Source organism: Moschus berezovskii, chromosome 20, assembly GCF_049115385.1.
Source record: "Moschus berezovskii isolate FMDL1 chromosome 20, NW_MosBer_1.0, whole genome shotgun sequence".
Classification (NCBI taxonomy): Eukaryota; Metazoa; Chordata; class Mammalia; order Artiodactyla; family Moschidae; genus Moschus; species Moschus berezovskii.
This window is the reverse complement of record NC_142479.1, coordinates 23,032,604-23,051,714: the sequence shown is the minus strand read 5'-3', so window position 1 is coordinate 23,051,714 and position 19,111 is coordinate 23,032,604. Positions and strand designations below refer to the sequence as shown.

Genomic DNA, 19,111 nt, shown 5'->3' with positions numbered 1-19,111 from the left:
GAAAATCATAATCCCAAAGGATACATGCACCCCAATGTTCACTGCAGCACTATTTACAACAGCCAAGGCATGGAAGCAATCTAAATGTCCATTGAAAAAGAAATGGACAAAGAAGACATGGTACAAATATTGCTGTTAAGCTGTTAAGTCGTGTCTGACTCTTTGCAACCCTATGGACTGTAGCCCACGAGGCTCCTCTGTCCATCAGATTCTCAGGCAGAATACTGGCATTAAAAATAAAAAAAAAAAAACCATAGAGTATTGGAGTAGATTGCCATTTCCTTCTCCAGAGGATCTTCCTGACCAGGGATCGAACCTGGGTCTCCTGTGTCACAGGTAGATTCTCTACCACTGACCTACCTGGGAAGCTCAGTACATATATACAATGGAATGTGTATCTGTGCTGTGTGCCAAGTTGCTTCAGTCGTGTCTGACTGTGCAACCCTATGGACAGCAGCCCGCCAGGCTCCTCTGTCCACAGGATTCTCTAGGTAACAATAATAGAGTAGGTTGCCATGCATTTCTCCAAGGGACCTTCCCGACCCAGGGATCAAACCGAGATCTCTTATGTCTCCTGCACTGGCAAGCGGGTTCTTTACCTCTAGCGCCACCTGGGAAGCCCTACAATGGAATATTACTCAGCAATAAAAAAGAATGAAATAATGCCATTTGCAGCAAAATACATGGACCTAGAAATTATTATACTAAATAAGTCAGACAGAGAAAGACAAATATCATATGATATTACTCACTGTGGAATCTACTTACAAAAAAGATACAAATCAACTTATTTGCAAAAACAGAAACGTACTTACATATATTGAAAACAAACTTACCTTTACTAAAAGGGAAATGTAGGGGGGAGGAATAAATCGGGAGCTTGTGATATACACAATACTATACATAATCAACAAGGACCTACTGTATAACCCTACTCAAGATTCTGTGATGACCTATATAAGAAAAGAACCTAAATAAGAATAAATATATGTGTAACTGAATCATTTTGTTGCACACCTGGAACTAACACATTGTAAATCATTTTAAATCTATTTAAATCATTGTAAATCTCTTTAAAAAATAGAAAAAAAAAGAAACTAAAAATACTATAATTAAACTGCAGTTTTCACTGAGTATCAAGGTTTGTTTTTTTTTATTACTGAATTGCACCTTTGTTGTTGCACACAGGCTTTCTCTAGTTGCAGCGAGCAGGGGTTACTCTCTAGTTGTAGTGCATAGGATTCTCATTGCAATGGTTTCTCTTGTTGCAGAGCATGGATTGTAGGCAACTGGACAGTTGCAGGTCACAGGCTCTAGAGTGCTAGCTTATGGGCTTAGTTGCTCTGCGGCTTGTGGGATCTTCAGGGACCAGGGATAGAACCTATGTCCCCTGCACGGGCAGGCAGATTCTTAACCACTGAGTCACCAAGGAAGCCCCGAATATCTTTTTTTTCTTTTTAATGAAATCTAAATTATTTACCCATTAATAAAAGGAGGAAAAGGCAAATATGAGTAAATCTACTACTTCTGTACATGATGCATTCTAAAACCAAGCAAAAAAGTCAAGGATTTCAATGCTAAGAACTGTTATTCCAAATATATTTTAAAGTTGCAATTATATCTCACCTTTCAGAGAGAATTTTTTCCCCTCTAGAGACAATATTCAACAGATAGTTCAAGTATTTTGAATGTTCCTTCCATTACAGCTGATCACAAATCTACTGTGTACTATGTGGGAGTTACTCTTGTCACAACTGGCAACTTTCATGGTTGTTTTTTTTAAAGGAAGACCTTTGGGCCTCTTATCACTAGTATTATCCTTTTTTTAAAATCTCATTTTTCATTCAATTGTGTATGTAAAATGCTAACTTACAAGAAAAGTAGTGTATCAATCCTTTTAAAAAATTTGGCAGTATGATTCTTTCTTAGCATAGAATCTTACTGGTCAGTGTAACATGTAAAAACAAGCTGTTTTTTCTGAAGTGAGGTTGGAAAATTCAGTAAACTGAATGCTGAAAACATTTAAAGTAAGGAAGGCTGAGATTGACCACAATGGCCTTAAGTCAAGCATACGCCACAGAAATATTTAAGGAAGATAAACGTGCTTATTAAAGTTGGGTAAAGATACTGAGAACTGATATGAAATAAGTCAATACATATGATTGTAAATTACTTACCATAAGAGCCTCGGCCAGCCATTTTATGAAATTGTTGCCAAGTGAGAGGACCTTGAACCCCCCAAGGCCTTACTGTTCTTTTTTTCTGAATAGCATCCTGAAGAACTGGCTGAAGTGATAGGAGCATTCGAAGTATATCTTGTGAGCACTGCACACTCACATCTACAACCATTAAAAAAAGAAGAACTGCTATTGTCAACACAAAAAAAATTTTAAGATAACAAAGAAATCCATCTAGGAAAGTAAATTCGGCTCTACATCACCAAGATTAAGCATCTGCTTGTATAGAGAACTGTATTAAGTTCTATCTAAAATGATCTATGCGTGCATGCTGTCACTTTAGTCGTGTCCGACTCTTTGCGACCCTAAACACTGTAGCCTGCCAGGCTCCTGTCCATGGGATTCTCAAGGCAAGAATTATGGAGTGGGGTGCCATGCCCTCTTCCAGTGGATCTTCCTGAACCAGGGATTGAACCCACGCCTCTTATGCCTGCTGCATTCACAGGCAGGTTCTTTATCACTAGAATCACCTATAGAGATGATTTTTCTAGGTATTTAAAACCAAGAAGAAACATAATAAACTTATTGTAACTTATCTTCATAAAGTCATTCATTAGCTCATTAACTGATTTATAAATTAATCAAACCAATTTCTTCCTTTTTGCATTTATTTTGATTGTCTTTGGTGCTCATAGGTATCTTAATAGAAAGAACACTACCTCATACAGAAATGGGTTATTAATTATCCACTTTATATACCTCTACTTTGGTAAAAAGATCAGATAGATAACACTGGTTACAATGATTAAAGTTTAATTTGTGAAAAATAGTAAACTGTAACAATTCTAAAGTACACAATTTGCATAGTAACAGATAAACTTGTTCACACTGCTAGATAGTGTCATAATGCCCACACATACTTTATAAACCTAGACTTAAATACCCACACAATTTTTATAAACCTAGACTTAATAGATTTATAGATTATCAAATTATTATGATCTACATTTCTGACCAACTATCAGAATGGATATGAAAGGTGATGCTCTTAAACATCAAATGGCTTTTTAAAAAACCATGAAATCTTCCTAATATAATTAATCTGTCCCTTGAGCATGGTTCAGTTGTATCATTAAATCTTGTCTGAGCACTCTGTTACATTAAATCATTCAACTTTAAATTCATTATTATTATTGCCTAATTTATTATTTCTTGCTTTAATTCCCTATATCTATAGTGTACAGAATCAGAAATAATTTAATTTCAGATATACTGCTGAATAACTATTGTACTTAAACTAGTAGATACAGAACAAAAATACTATTTAAAAGTGATAAGAGCTATCTGAAGTGGACTGATAATACACTAGTAAATAAAAAACAGGTTTTAAAACTGGAAGATATTTTACACAAATAGAACTGTGTACTGATACGTGTTTACATAAAATCTAGAAAAAGCTGTCACTGGCTAAGGTTGTTTATCATAACCAAATGGGGAACTTTTATAAAACACATTTACAGAGCTTACCCTGAGAAATTCTGATCTGAGTAAAGTTCAGGAATTTACAGTTTGATTTTAATTCAGAGAGATTCTCATTCACAATCTTTCATTATTAAAAACATATAACAAAGACCTACTATGGTTCAGGAATTATGAGAGCTGCTGGGAATACTGTGAAATACATTCTTATTCATGTCTTCAGGGATCTTATAATCTTGTGGGGAGGAATGCATGAAAAAGAATTATAACTGCATATTATGACAAATGTCAAGTCTCAAAGCTGAAATCTGGTTGGAAAGCAATGGTTTTAGAATATATATTTTTAAGAGTGATCATGAAGAATAGATATTCTGTTGAGTAGGACAGAAATAAGCATCCAGAAATAAAACTTCATATTTACAGTCAATTGATTTTTGACAAAGGTGCCAACACAATTTAATGTGAAAAGATAATCTTTTCAACAAATGGTTCTAGGGCAACTGGATATTCATGCGCAAAAGAATAAAACTGAACCTCTTCCTTACATGATATACCAAAGTTAATTCAGAATGGATCACAGATGTAAATATAAGTGATAAAACAATAAAACTCATAGAAAAAAATAATAAATTTTCATGACTTAGGATTAAAGTCTTTTTAGATATGGCACCGAAAGTACAGACCAAAAGTACAAACCAAGAAGTACAAAAGACAGTAATACACTACTTCATCAAAATTAAAAACTCTTCTGCTTCAAGAAAGTGAAAAGACAAACCAGAGAAAAGGAGAAAATATGTGCAGATGTTAAGAAACTTACATCCAGAAGATATAAAGAACACTCACAACTCAATAATGAAGAGACAAAAAAACCTAATTTAAAAATGGGCAAAGGATCTGAAAAGACATTTCTCCAAAGAAAAAATACAAACAGGCAATAAACACATGAAAAGACACTCAGCATCATTAGTCGTTAGGGAAATGCAAATCAAAATGATAACGAGATAATACTTCACAATCCAGTATGATGATGATGATGGTAATAATTGCAAACACATAACGACAAGTGTTAATGAGAATGTGGAAAATGTGGAACCCTCCACACACTGCGATGGGAATGTAAAATGGAGTAGCTGCTTTAGAGAAGTCTGGCAACTTCTCCAAAAATAAAACAGAGTTATCAAGTTCACTCAAGACTAGTAAAAATATACGTTTACACAAAAACTTGTACACAAATGTTCAATGTATCATAATCCATATCTGCCAAAGGGGAAACAATCCAAATGCCCATCAACAGATGAATGGGTAAATAAAATGTGGTATATGCATAAACAGAATATTATCTGGCAACAAAAATGAATTAAGTACTAACACATGCTACAACCTGGATGAACCCTGAAAAATTACGCTAAGAAAAAGAAGTCAACCACAAAAGACCATAGAGTATATAATATTATTTATATGGAGTATATAAGAGGCAAATCTACAAAGACAGAAAGTAGACTGGTCGTTGCCCAGTGCAAGGAAGGGGTGCTTGGAGGAAAATGGGAGTGATCGCTAGTAACTACAGATTTGCAGGATGATGAAAATGTCCTAAAATTGATTGTGGTGATGGCTACACAAGTCTGTGCTAACTAAAAACCATTCAGTTGTTCACTTCAAATGGATGAACTGTATGATATGCCAAAGTTTATGCTTAAAGATGAGTGATCATTCAGTGGTGTAATGATGAGGCTGGGGCAATTTTTACTTGTATTTATCTATATTATTTAGATTCTTAACTTTCTTTTCAGAAAGTATGTATTTTTTATAATTAGAACAAAGTTTTTCCTATTTTGAGAAAAATAAACATTACCATTAAGTTACAGACTCTTAATTCCTTCTAACAAATATTTCAACACCTTGGACTTCTGGACATCTACTACATGCCAGGTACTATTTTAGGTATTTGGATATAACAAACAAAACAGACAAAAATCGTTTCTTGTACACTGAACTTGCACAGAGTGAACTTAATGGAGTGAGATTAATAATTAATACTTACTGTATACAATATGTTTAGAAGGTAATAAGCAAACATTAGGCAGAGAAAGCAAAAGCAGCAGGATGGGGAAGATGACGAGTGGTCTGCAATTTTACATTAAGATGACTTCTTGACAAAAGTAGAGATAAGAGAGTTACTCATGTAAATACCTGGAAGATCAGTGTCCCAAGCAGAGGAAACAATTGGGGCAAAGGTACCAATGTATTAAATCGGAGCTGGCTACTATTTAATGAAGCTGTTATAATTTAATGAGAAAGTACTCCATGACTGCAAATTTAGGTTTTATAGCATGTTTATATTGAAATTTTAAACTGAACTATAAAGATATTTCTTTTTTGTTTTGAATTATTTTGTCAATGTAAGTACTTAGGATAAAATTCATCTTTATGGTTGCAGAGTTATCTGTTTATATCAATCTTTATTGTTATATAAAAAATGCTCATTAGGTAAACAACCCAGTATTTGCTATTTGTTGCTGTTGTTCAGTCGCTCAGTCATGTCCGACTCTTTGTAGCCCCATGGACTGCAGCATGCCAGGCTTCCCTGTCCTTCACTATCTCCCGGAGTTTGCTCAAACTCATGTCCATTGATTGAATGATGTCATTCAACCATCTCATCCTCTGTCACCCACTTCTCCTCCTGCCCTCAACCTTTCTCAGCATCAAGGTCTTTTCAAATGAGTCAGCTCTTTGTATCAGGTGGCCAAAGTACTGGAGCTTCAGCTTCAGCATCAGTCCTTCCAATGAATACTCAGGGTTAATTTCCTTCAGGACTGACTGATTAGAACTCCTTGCTGTTCAAGGGACTCTCAACAGTCTTCTCCAGCACCACAATTCAAAAGCATCGGTTCTTCAGCACTCAGCCTTCTTTATGGTCAAATTTTCACATCCATACATGACTAGTGGAAAAACCGCAGCTTTGACTATATGGATTTTTGTCAGCAAAGTGGTATTCTGCTTTTTAATATGCTGTCTAGGTTGGTCATAGCTTGTCTTCCAAGGAGCAAGCATCTTTTAATTCCATGGTTGCAATCATCATCTGCAGTGATTTTGGAGCCCAAGAAAATAGTCTGTCACTGTTTCCCCATCTATTTGCCATGAAGCGATGGGACCGAATGCCATGATCTTCGTTTTTTGAATGTTGAGTTTTAAGCCAGCAAACTCTCTTCTATCACCTTCATCAAGAGGCTCTTTAGTTCCTCTTCACTTTCTGCTATAAGGGTCGTGATATATGCATATCTGAGATTGTTGATATTTCTCCCAGCAATCTTGAGTCCAGCTTGTGCTTCATCCAGCCTGGGATTTTGCATGATGTACTCTGCATATATTTCTGTTTCTGCTTTACTGACTATGCCAAAGCCTTTGACTGCGTGGATCACAATAAACTGTGGAAAGCTCTGAAAGAGATGGGAATCCCAGACCACCTGACCTGCCTCTTGAGAAACCTATATGCAGGTCAGGAAGCAACAATTAGAACTGGACATGGAACAACAGACTGGTTCCAAATAGGAAAAGGAGTACGTCAAGGCTGTATATTGTCACCCTGCTTATTTAACTTGTATGCAGAGTACATCATGAGAAACGCTGGGCTGGAGGAAGCAAAAGCTGAAATCAAGATTGCTGGGAGAAATATCAATAACCTCAGATATGCAGATGACACCACCCTTATGGCAGAAAGTGAAGAAGAACTAAAGAGCCTCTTGATGAAGGTGACGAGGAGAGTGAAAAAGTTGGCTAAAGGTCAACATTCAGAAAACTAAGATTATGGCATCTGGTCCCATCACTTCATGGTAGATAGATGGGGAAACAGTGGAAACAGTGGCTGACTTTATTTTTTGGGGTCCAAAATCACTGCAGATGCTGATTGCAGCCAGGAAATTAAAAGACACTTGCTCCTTGGAAGGAAAGTTATGACCAACCTAGACAGCATATTGAAAAGCAGAGACATTACTTTGCCAACAAAGGTCCGTCTAGTCAAGGCTATGGCTTTTCCAGTGGTCATGTAGGGATGTGAGAGTTGGACTATAAAGAAAGCTGAGCGCTGAAGAATTGATGCTTTTGAACTGTGGTGCTGGAGAAGACTCTTGAGAGTCCCTTGGACTGCAAGGAGATCCAACCAGTCCATCCTAAAGGAAATCAGTCCTGAATATTCATTGGAAGGACTTATGCTGAAGCTGAAACTCCAATACTTTGGCCACCTGATGTGAAGAGCTGACTCATGTGAAAAGACCCTGATGCTGGGAAAGATTGAGGGCAGGAGGAGAAGGGGATGACAGAGGAGGAGATGGTTGGATGGCATCACCGACTCAATGGATATGGATTTGGGTGAACTCTGGGAGTTGGTGAAGGACAGGGAGGCCTGGCATGCTGCAGTTCATGGGGTCGCAAAGAGTCGGACATGACTGAGCGACTGAACTGAACTACTCTGCATATAAGTTAAATAAGCAGGGTTTAATATACAGCCTTGACGTACTGCTTTCCCAATCTGGAACCAGTCTGTTGTTCCATGTCCAATTCTAAACTGTTGCTTCTTGACTTGCACACAGGTTTCTCAGGAGGCAGGTAAGGTGGTCTGGTACTCCCATCTCTTGAAGAATTTTCCAGTTTGTTGTGATCCACACAGTCAAAGGCTTTAGTGTAGTCAATGAAGCAGATGTTTTTCTGGAATTCTCTTGCTTTTTCTATGATCCCATGGATGTTGGCAATTTGATCTCTGGTTCCTCTGCCTTTTCTAAATCCAGCTTGTACATCTGGAAGTTCCCGGTTCACGTACTGTTGAAGCCTAGCTTAAAGGATTTTGAGCATTACATTGCATTTTCTATTGCTTGGCAAATAAGTGTTTTTTTTCTTTTTTTGAGGTATTATTGACATAATATTAGTTTCAGATGTACAAAATGATGATGCATATGCATTGCAAAATGATCACCACAGTAAGTCCAGCTAACATCCACCACCAAATACAGTTGTAAATTTTTTTTTCTTGGGATGAGACCCTTCATCACAAGATGAGTTGGTTCTTAAAAACAAATAATAAAACAGAACACCACTAATGCTACTCCTGCTTTTATTACTACTGTTACTACTACAAATATCTGAATTCTTATTTGTGCCAGGCACTCTGTTTTATATGGTCTCTGTTTATTTGTATTAGCTCATTTGATTCTCTCAACACTGTATGAGGTAAATACTATCACTGACTATTTCCAGAAACTGAGACAGAGATGAAATAATTTGCCCAAGGTCACAGATCAGTGATGGGGCCACGTTTCACACCCAAGTAGTCAGTTCCACGGAATGTGTTCTTAATTACTACTTAAAGCTGAAAATAGCCCTGCCTTTTAAAAATCTATGTATTAAATCTGTATCTATATTAAATCCACCCCTATAGATTTTTAAAAATAAATCTATGACATTTATTTACACCTCTTTAAAAATTTGATCCTTGAGTATAGTGAGTTTGATGAACCATCAAATGAGATCATGAACAAAATTTAACCACTGGTTCATGCATAGCCCCATGTTATTCACACATTTTCTTTAATAACAATATTATGAACAACTATGATCTCACGGCCCAAGAAGTAAAGCTGAGGGATATGATTCTATCCCTCAGCTTTTAAGAATTAACCACTATCCTGAATTTTATGTGCATCTGAAAAATACATTTAGTTTTGCCTGTTTTACACTTTATAAAAAAAAATCTCATTATATAAAATCTTCTGGGACTTGTTTCCTCTCCCTCCCCTCATTACTTTTACTAAGACTCATCTATTATAATAGTTTTATTCATTTTCAGAGCTTATGTAAGATTCCCTCTGTACTGTTATATCTTAATTATTATCCATTCTCTTGTCAATGGGCATTTAGAGTATTTTTATTTCAAACTTCCACTGCAGATTTAGTAACAGACTTTAGTTTACTTACAGATTCCAAGCAGTCTATAAGTAATTTAAATATAGGATATCTTCCTATCTTCCAGAATAACAAGCACATTGTTTTGCACATGTGTCAAAAACTGACTGACCAGCAAATGACATAAGGGACTAAATCAAAGTTATTAAATGGCACCGATCACCTAAGAATATAAATTCTTAACAAAAACATATGAAAGATAGCGAGAAGAAAGATAGGTTTGCAGAAAGGCTAACTTCCTGTATAATTACCAAAAGTGGTATACTGACACACCATTTTAAAAGTGTAAGTCTCCTAGTGGTTACATCTGAAATAAAAAAAAAAACCCAACTTATTGCTAACTTTAATAATGGCAGCTTATACAAATTCATTACTTATTGTGTGCTAAGTATTATGTTAAGCAACTCAAATGGATTAACTCATTAGATACTACATATAAATATTTGATATCAATGATCATTCTTTCCTTCAAACATTTCCTATATTTGGCTTCCAGTATACCATACTTCCTTGGTTTTCTTCCTATCTCCTTAATTTCCTACCCTGGACCCTCCTCTTCTTCCCCCTCTCTAAACGTCAGTCCTACGCTTAGACTTCTCTATCTGCAGTCACTCTCTAAGCTGCTCCACTCAGCTCCGTAGTCTAAAACACTGACAGGGGCCATGTAGGCATCACATGCTCAGTCATGTCCGACCCTCTGCAACCCCATGGAGGAGGGGTTGCGACCCCCTAACAGGCTCCTCTGTCCATGGAATTTTCCAGGCATGAATACTAAGAGTGGCTTGCAATTTCCACCTCCAAGGGATCTTCCCAATCAAGGGACTGAACCCACATCTCTTATGTCTCCTGCATTGCAGGTGGATTCTTTACCCACTGAGCTATCATTGGGAAGCCCCAAAACACTGCTAACACACACACAAAATGTTTTAATCTCTAGCCCCAAGCACTCCTCTCAATTTAAAACTTGTATTTCCAAATATGCACTTGGATAAGTAAGCATCATCTTACTTCTTTGCTCAAAACTGTCCTAGTCATTTTGGAATAAACTATAAAGGCCACAGTTAAACATGGTACATAAGACTCCACATGACATTGGTGCTCAGCCATCTCTTAGACCCAACTGCTACCAGTCCCCCCATCACCCAGTTCATTCCAACAACAGTGCCTCTTTACTGTTTCTCAAACATTAAGCACATTACTCACGGTCTTTGCACTGTCTGAAAACACTTCTCTCGTTTAGCCACACAGCTTACATTCCCCCACTCTATGTAGGTCTTTACTCAAATGCTGTCCCTCAGTAATATCTTCTCTAAACATACCTCTAAAGTAACACATTTCTGTCCTGTCTTTTTCCATTCTTACCCTGCTTTTCCTTCAAAGCAGTTGTCACTATCTGATACCATATAATTACTTTCATTTAAATTTGCTATTTTGAGTCATATAGGCTCAGAAAGGGCAGGAAATATGTTTGCTTTAATAATGTAGTTTATAAAAGAACAGTCCCCGGCACATACTAGTTGCTCAATAAATATTTAATGAGTGAAAGAATCCTGAACAAAGCAGACAACCAGCAATTTTCTGCTAATTAACATGTGCAAAGTACCTTTTATACTCCTACACAAGTACATAATTACAGACTTATAATAACCATACTTTTGTTGCTGAAATTAAACTAAACTACTCGGAACTTCTTCCTTTAAAAGTGTCATTCTTGAAGGAGTTTTAAGTGCAAATTTAAGTATCTCTATCAGCTAAATGGGAAACTGTCCTTATTACCTTTTCTTAAGAAAGAAAAGTCATACAACTAAAACAAAATAGAAAAATTACTTCATTAGCATACTTACCATTTCTTTTGGACCAGGGGTGTAAGCATGAACTTTTCACAAGTGCTTCATCAACTTTGCCTCCTGACATGTTATCCATGAACTGACGCCCATGTTCTAATGCAAGGTAGCAGTCATTGCAACAGTCCCGCTCTTCAACACGTACCCAATTGTTAGTTACACCAATTTTGGGAAAGGGATCTTGGTCTGCAGCTCCAAAAGGTGAAAATAAATTAGTGCACTGATCTTGTAGCAATAGTATCAATTCATCAGGCAATTTTTCGGATTCCTTTAGTCCTCCATTAACATGTTCAGCAGAAGTAGCCCTGAGAGCTTCAAAACGTTTTTCTGCTTCTTTGCCACATTCTGTGTTGCGTCCTATGATATCTAGTTCATCTTCCAGAAATAATCCTGAATTGTTTCCAAATTTCCTGTTCATGACAGCACTGAAGCCACAAGTACACCTATACTGTGCTTCCTGTGTTGGATCTGGAATGTAAACTCCAACATCGGCACCCTTGATATTCATGTTGCAAACACAGATACAGCAACTATCAAAGTTACAGTCTTTAAACAAATTCATAACTGATTCTGAAAGAATGAGGTTTACATAAAGACTGTGTGCTTCAGGGATGGAAGGAACAGTTGCAGGTTCAACAGAATTAAGGGGTCTGCAGGTGGATGGGGTGGAGGCTGGTGAATATAAGTCTGAATTTTCATATTTGACTGAACCTTGAGCACTAGCCGGTCCACCAGCTCCGCGAGGAGTCCTTGGAGTCCTTGGGGTCCTTGGAGTTGGAAATCTAGGGGTGGATGGGGAAGGAAGAATCCCCGCTCCGCTGTTACTAGGAGGTGCGCTGCTAGGAGGCATCCCAAAGGAAGCATGAGTTTGAGGTGTATAAGCAGGGCCATATTCTTGATCCATAGTACTTCCATCACTAGTGTCATCAGGGGAAAAGAAAATAAAAAACATACATAAAGAAACATGTTAATAATGTGAAATACAACTAAAAATGTCCCAAATATTTCTCACTGAAAATTATGAAAACACTGAAAATTATGAAAACACAATTGGTCCAAAAATTTTAAGTACAATTAAAATATACATTTGGTTAATACATCCACTCCAGGTGATTGTTGTGTGGTGAAATCCAACTCATTAGTTCTATTATAAATAAAATTTGTATATACTGTTCCACATCATATATCCATGATTACCATCTCCACAGTTCTTGTACTAGAAATACTCAAACTTCATTGATTCTAAGATGCCACTCATTGTTTAAAAAAAAAACCCTGATTTTAGAGATGTTTATGGGTAGAAAAGGACAGTGGCAATTTTAAGATGTTACCAATTATAAGATACCCCAATTTCAGAAATACTTAAATATAAAAAGTGTGTGAAATATGGCAAATATACAAATAAGTTTGATTAGAATTTTAGACCAAAACAAAAGATGCTTCCAGATACAAAGTTTTCTGGTCTTTAGGGTTCCAATACTTTACTTTAACCATACCAAACACCATTATAAGCTATTAATCAGAAAATAATTTAAAGAACTTTTCAAAAACCAGTATCTTTTTCCAAATACCAATATACTAGGTGTTAATCATGAAAAAAAAGCTACACAAGTATTCAAATACTATACCAATAACATAAATTTAAATCATACCCCTCTTTGATGAATGGCATTGTAGGCCCTGAAGAAAGCAATTCTAACTTTCCAACAGTCCAGCTCTGACGGTAAACACACTCTTCTGGCAATTTGATAGGAGGCAGACACTGGCTTGGTAGAGTTTTTAGAGGTGCAAACATGGAACATCCCACTAGAACTTGACAATTTTCAGGCTTATACACATAAGAAAAATCCTATAATATAAACAACATGATTTTCAGCATCTTGTCTTTCAAGGGAAAAAAACAAAACAAAACAAAGTAACTAACCTTTTTTCCCTTTTTTAAACAGAATAATAAAATGTAATTCTACTCTTTCATTATGAAAGGATTTTTGAATATAGCAGTAAATCAATTTTATATAAAATATAGAAGGGAATTATTTTTCTAGAAAAATAAAATACTTACTTTAATTTCAGAAGGTTTTGGGCTACAGAATCCTTCATCAACCTCAATTCTGAACTGTGTTCCTATACTAGAACTATTTCCTTCTAGAACAGTTCCTCCAGGTGTTGTATCCATACTACCATATTCTTTATTATTCATATTCATTGGGGAAAATCCCATAATATGTTGTTCCAATGATGGTGGTGTAGGATACATTTTATGAAGATCTGCAGTGCCTATATTTAATAAAACACACATTTTAACATAAGACTAAAAAGAAGTTATTTTGGGTATAAAACAAAGGGATGGGAAACATTATTAAGATTAAATGTTTGCAGATTTATCTGGAATACAGATTTGGTAAGCTTACTTATGCAAGATAATGGGTCCAGATTTCCTGTCTTTGATTCCTTGCAGCTGGATTTATCATCTGATCCATTCGCCGATTTTTTAGATCCAGGCTATTAAAAAAACACACACACACACATACATACATATTTCTCTGAAATTTAAATCCAGTGTGATCAAGATAGTAATCATTTGGATGTAACTTGAAAGAAGAGCCCATCTATGCCATAGCCAAATGTCTGCTAGATGCAATTTAAAGACATAATTTTAGGTATCAATAAACCAGATTAGTTTCTCTAATGATTATAATAATACTCCACATAGAGGAAAAAGTTCCTTCATGAAAACAACCATTACTTTAAAAATACATTAAAACCTATTAAAATAAAAAAATAATAAGAAAACTTGTAGAATTTGGGAACTGCCTCTTAGTAAAAGACACTTATAAAGCATTTGTCTCTTTAAATAAAAGACATTATAATCAATAACCTCTCCAAATTCCTTTTACATTTTTTTCTTTCCGAGTTGACTCACTGGAAAAGAGTCTCATGCGGGGCAGGAGGAGAAGGGGACAACAGAGATTGAGATGGCTGGATGGCACCACCAGCTCGATGGACATGAATCTGAGTGAACTCCGGGAGCTGGAGATGGACAGGGAGGCCTGGCGTGCTGTGATTCATGGGGTCGCAAAGAGTCGGACACGACTGAGCGACTGAACTGAACTGAACTGAATAATCTTCTTGCCCCTACAAATATGCTACAAAAGGTTAAACTAAGCAAAACTTAAGATTAAGATCTTGTACAACAAAGCAATAAGATCCCTAACTAAAGGCAAGTTTTAATACATTGAACAAAACAAGTCTTAAAATCTCCAATCTGTCATCAGTGTTGTTAGAGCTGACAACTTGGTTCCTAAAACAAAGTGGCTAACAGGATACAAGGAACCAAGCTCTCAGCTCCAACAACACTGACACATGAACAGCAGCAGGGAGAAAGTACAAAAGTATCAGAGTACTCAGGAACTGTTGTTTAGTCTCTAAGTCGTGTCTGACTCTTTGGGACTCCATGGACTGTAGCCTGCCAGGCTCTCTATTCATAGGGTTTCCCAGGCAAGAACACTGGAGGGGGCTGTCATTCCCTTCTCCAGGGGATTTTCCTGACCCAGGGATCAAACCCACATCTCCTGAATTGGCAGGCAGATTCTTTACTGCTGGGCCACCAGGGAAGCCCTGTTTTCAGGCATATATTTACCTAAAATACACTATATTATGGGATGTGGAGTAGAAGTTTATGTACAGTGATATCTGATTATATCAATTGAAGAGACCAAATGTACAATAGAAGTTTCCAAGCTACCTTTATACAGATGAAAAAGGAATTCTCTTTTAAAATGAAATGCTCAATTCATTAATTTCCCAGAGATTTCACATTCTGAGTGACAGTCGCTCAGTTATCTCTGACTCTTGGCGACCCCATGGACTGTAGCCTGCCAGGCTCCTTTGTCCATGGAATTCTCCAGGCAAGAATACTGGAGTGGGTTGCCATTTCATATTCTAGGGAGTCTCATTTTAAGCTTTAATTTCTTTTATCTTCATCTTTTTCTGCAAATAGGTGTTAAAGATTAAATATTACTTTCTCTTCCTCTTTCACTATTATAGTATATAGATGTCTTATAATAATGACTGTGGTACCAAACAAATTCCTAAATAAATTGACAAGGCATATAACTTCAATGTTAATTATTTATTCTCTGATTGAGTCAATTCTTGGGTCATTTCTAAAATTATAGGATCAAAGATTAGGTAAATAATTCTGCTTTCTAAGGACTGCAGAAAAGGAACATATGACAGAGATCAAATTAAGCTTAATTATACACGTCCTTCAAACATAAAAAATAAAGGGAAAAAAAAACCCTTAAAGTTTATAGATGACATTATATATGGAATGCTTAGGGAACTCTCTGGTGGTCCAGTGGTTAGGACTCTGCACTTTCACTGCCAAGGGCGTAGGTTCAATCCCTGGTTGAGGAACCAAGATCCTGAAAGCAGCACAGGGGAGCAAAAAAAAACAAACACCACCTCAAACATGAGGTTAAAAAAAGGACACCAATTACAGAAATTTTATTTCAAAACATTTACTATCGCTCAGGGCTAAAACATAGTATTCAAGTCACATATCAATTCTAAAAAAAAACTTTTATAAAATCGAGGAAAATAAATTATAATTGTGATCATTAATAAGGATACTTACTGTCAGTTCATCTTCATCAGAATTAAAAAGATTATCAAGGTCAGTATAAGAGACAGCCAGGTCTGAGTCATAAATCAAACTGGTTGATGGAGGTCGGGCATGACCAGCAGGGCGCGGAGCATCTACATACGGCAATTAGAAAAACAAAAAAAATTCTACTACTGGCCAAATAAATATTATTCTATTTATTTAAGCTAGACATGTACATTTACATTTATAAGGGTATTATGCAATAAGAAATTGTGATTTGCTTAAGATCCATAGATTTTTTTTCATAGAAATAAAATTGTGATACCTTTCCAAGGAAGCTCAACATATATAGGAAGCTCAGGTTATATAATCCATAACATAGCTAAGTAACCTACATTACTAATGCATCAAATAAAACTGTAAGGACAATAGAATTAAACAGAAATTTTTGGTTTCTCTATCTTTCTGAAACATAAAGGAAGCACAGAATAATTAAGTTCTCTAATTATGTCAGACAGACTATTTTAATTTGAATTCCAATTCCAGCACTAACAGTATGACAAGAATTAAATGTGAGAGACTGCATTAATGGATAAATCACTTTTGCCCAGTGCCAGGAACTTAGGTACTCACTTAAGAACCTCTTAGTTCAGTTTCATTTCAGTTCTAAAATTTTATTTTCCTTTTTGCTTTCTCCCCAGTTTTAGTGAAAAATATGACTACTTTAGAAAAAATAAAAATACAAAGGAAAGTTTTATTCCACTTGCATTCCCACACAAGGTAAAAAAAAGTAGTTGGTATATAAACCTTCCAAAGCATCCTCAGGATTGTTAAACGACTTGAAACAACCCTCCTTTTCAGAAAGATTAAAGTCACTTTCCAAGTGCCTTTGCAAATACATCCTAAAGATTCACTAAAGCAGTAGTTCTGAAATTTTAGTGTGTAAAAGTCATCTGGAATACTTATTAAACACCAAGATTCCCAAGTTTCGCTTCAAAAGATGCTCAGTATCAGATGGCCCACATTTTGAGAAAGCCGCACCACAGGCACAATTACACAGTCCCTTTATCCTAAGGCAGGCAAACAGACTAAAAAACCTAAATAGTTAACTCATCAATATACTTAGAACCACTGACCATTAAATTTATTTCATGAAAGACCATCATCTCTTCCATATTCAGAAAGACATTTTTTCTTATTTTGTTTTTGGCTACAAAGAGTCTGATGGATCCTCCCTATTTATTCCAAATGCTAAAACAAAACTCTATCCCTAATAGACACAAACCAAAGAGCAATTTCTTTTGCCTCCATCAAAAGTTGAACAGATCTTATAAAAGAAACAATACCACCTCTCTTTTCTACTTACAAGGAGGACAAATTAGACGCTTTCGAAGTGGAGTCTTCAGTGTACCTCCAGTGCTGAGAACAGTGCTAGAAAACTATGTCAATATAAGGACCTCAGCAATAACTGTTCTAACTTTGGGGGAGGGGGAGAAAAGGACAACCAAATTACAGTAAAGTCTAATTCATAAACTGAGTTTTTATAACTGAGAGGGATCTTAGGTAATGATCTTATCCTATCACCGTCTTTTATAGATAAGGGAGTTATTTTTATTTGTTAAACAAAGGAAAGAAGCTCCAAATTCAAAAGAGAATTTCTATCACCTGAGCCTCCTTCTCCTTAAAATCCATCATTTTAAGATTAGTCCCTTTCTATGAAACATGAATTATGCAAAAAGGAATACTAAAAGTCCAAAAATATCAGATTACTTTAAAGTAACAATCCTGGAATGCAATATTTTGACGGGAAAATAAAAGTTTTACCTTGCTTGATAGAGGGACTAAATAATGACATAGCATCTTCTTCATGTGATAACACTGTAACACTAGATGGCCCATCTTCTACCTGCATACAATATTACATATTAGATTGAAATACATATTTTACCAATAATAAAATATATCAATTATTGAGTAGCTATGTATTGATCCAACCAGTCCATCCTAAAGGAAATCAGTCCTGAATATTCATAGGAAGGACTGATGCTGAAGCCGAAATGCCAATACTTGGCCACCTGATGCAAACAACTGACTCATTTAAAAAGACCCGGACGCTGTGGGAGAAGGGGACAGCAGAGGATGAGATGGTTGAATGGCATCACCGACTCGATGGACATGAGTTTGAGTTAAACTCCGGGAGTTGGTGATGGACAGGGAGGCCTGGCATGCTGCAGTCCATGGGGTCACAAAGAGTCGGACATGACTGAGCGACTAAACTCAAGTATTGATCATTCTGCTGGGTGTTCTACAGACATTATCAGTAACTCTCACAACTAACCTACAGGATAAGTAAGTATGTTCATCTTACAGATGAAAAATACTTCTATAGATAACACAGGAAATACAACTGATAAGCAGTGGAGCTGGGATTTCAAACTAAATCTGTCAAATTTCAAAGTCCATGTTCTTTCTACAAAATTTATTACCTTTCCAGCTACTTGTTTTCATATTTACAAAAGAACAAAATGTCAAGTACCTGGCACACAAAAAGGCTAAGCAAAACTTAGTGAAATGAATTCTTTGAATTAAACATATTACTGGGTCCTTTTTGTAATTTTATAGCCTTCAATTTCCAATTTTGTGTTTAACGCAAAACTCTTCTCTAGCAGAGTTATCTTGTGCTTAATAGATCCTCAAATATTTGATTTAAAACAATTTTAAAAACACTTTATTAACATAAGACTTTACTTCTTGGGTCACATATTCAAAATATCATGTATTTTCATAAACACAGTGATGTGTATTTTACTGCATTTTTGAAAACTGTTAATTCACTTACAGCATAGTTTAACTCAGAATCAAAGCAGTTCATCTACCTAAGTGTTCTGATTTCAATATAACAGAAATTCATGTCCTTTTTCTCTAATGTCAAAACTTTTATAATAAAGATCTATTCATTATCATCAGACACCAGTAATAATTTCAAATCCATATAAGCTCTTAAATTTTGTACAATGTGCCTGATTAATCTTTTTTTAAGAAATGTTTTT

General features: G+C 35.9%; 1 protein-coding gene across 1 annotated transcript in view; it reads right to left on the bottom strand.

Annotated features, from left to right (window-relative positions):
• Window positions 1-19,111, bottom strand: part of MED13 (mediator complex subunit 13) — a 96,755-nt gene that overhangs the window by 23,337 nt on the left and 54,307 nt on the right. The window contains exons 11-17 of the mRNA XM_055399971.2: window positions 17,886-17,967; window positions 16,092-16,213; window positions 13,864-13,954; window positions 13,515-13,729; window positions 13,105-13,301; window positions 11,453-12,369; window positions 2,178-2,339 (exon numbers count right to left, since the gene is read on the bottom strand). Coding sequence (XP_055255946.2) covers window positions 2,178-2,339; window positions 11,453-12,369; window positions 13,105-13,301; window positions 13,515-13,729; window positions 13,864-13,954; window positions 16,092-16,213; window positions 17,886-17,967 — 1,786 coding nt within the window. The remainder of the gene's footprint in view (window positions 1-2,177; window positions 2,340-11,452; window positions 12,370-13,104; window positions 13,302-13,514; window positions 13,730-13,863; window positions 13,955-16,091; window positions 16,214-17,885; window positions 17,968-19,111) is intronic.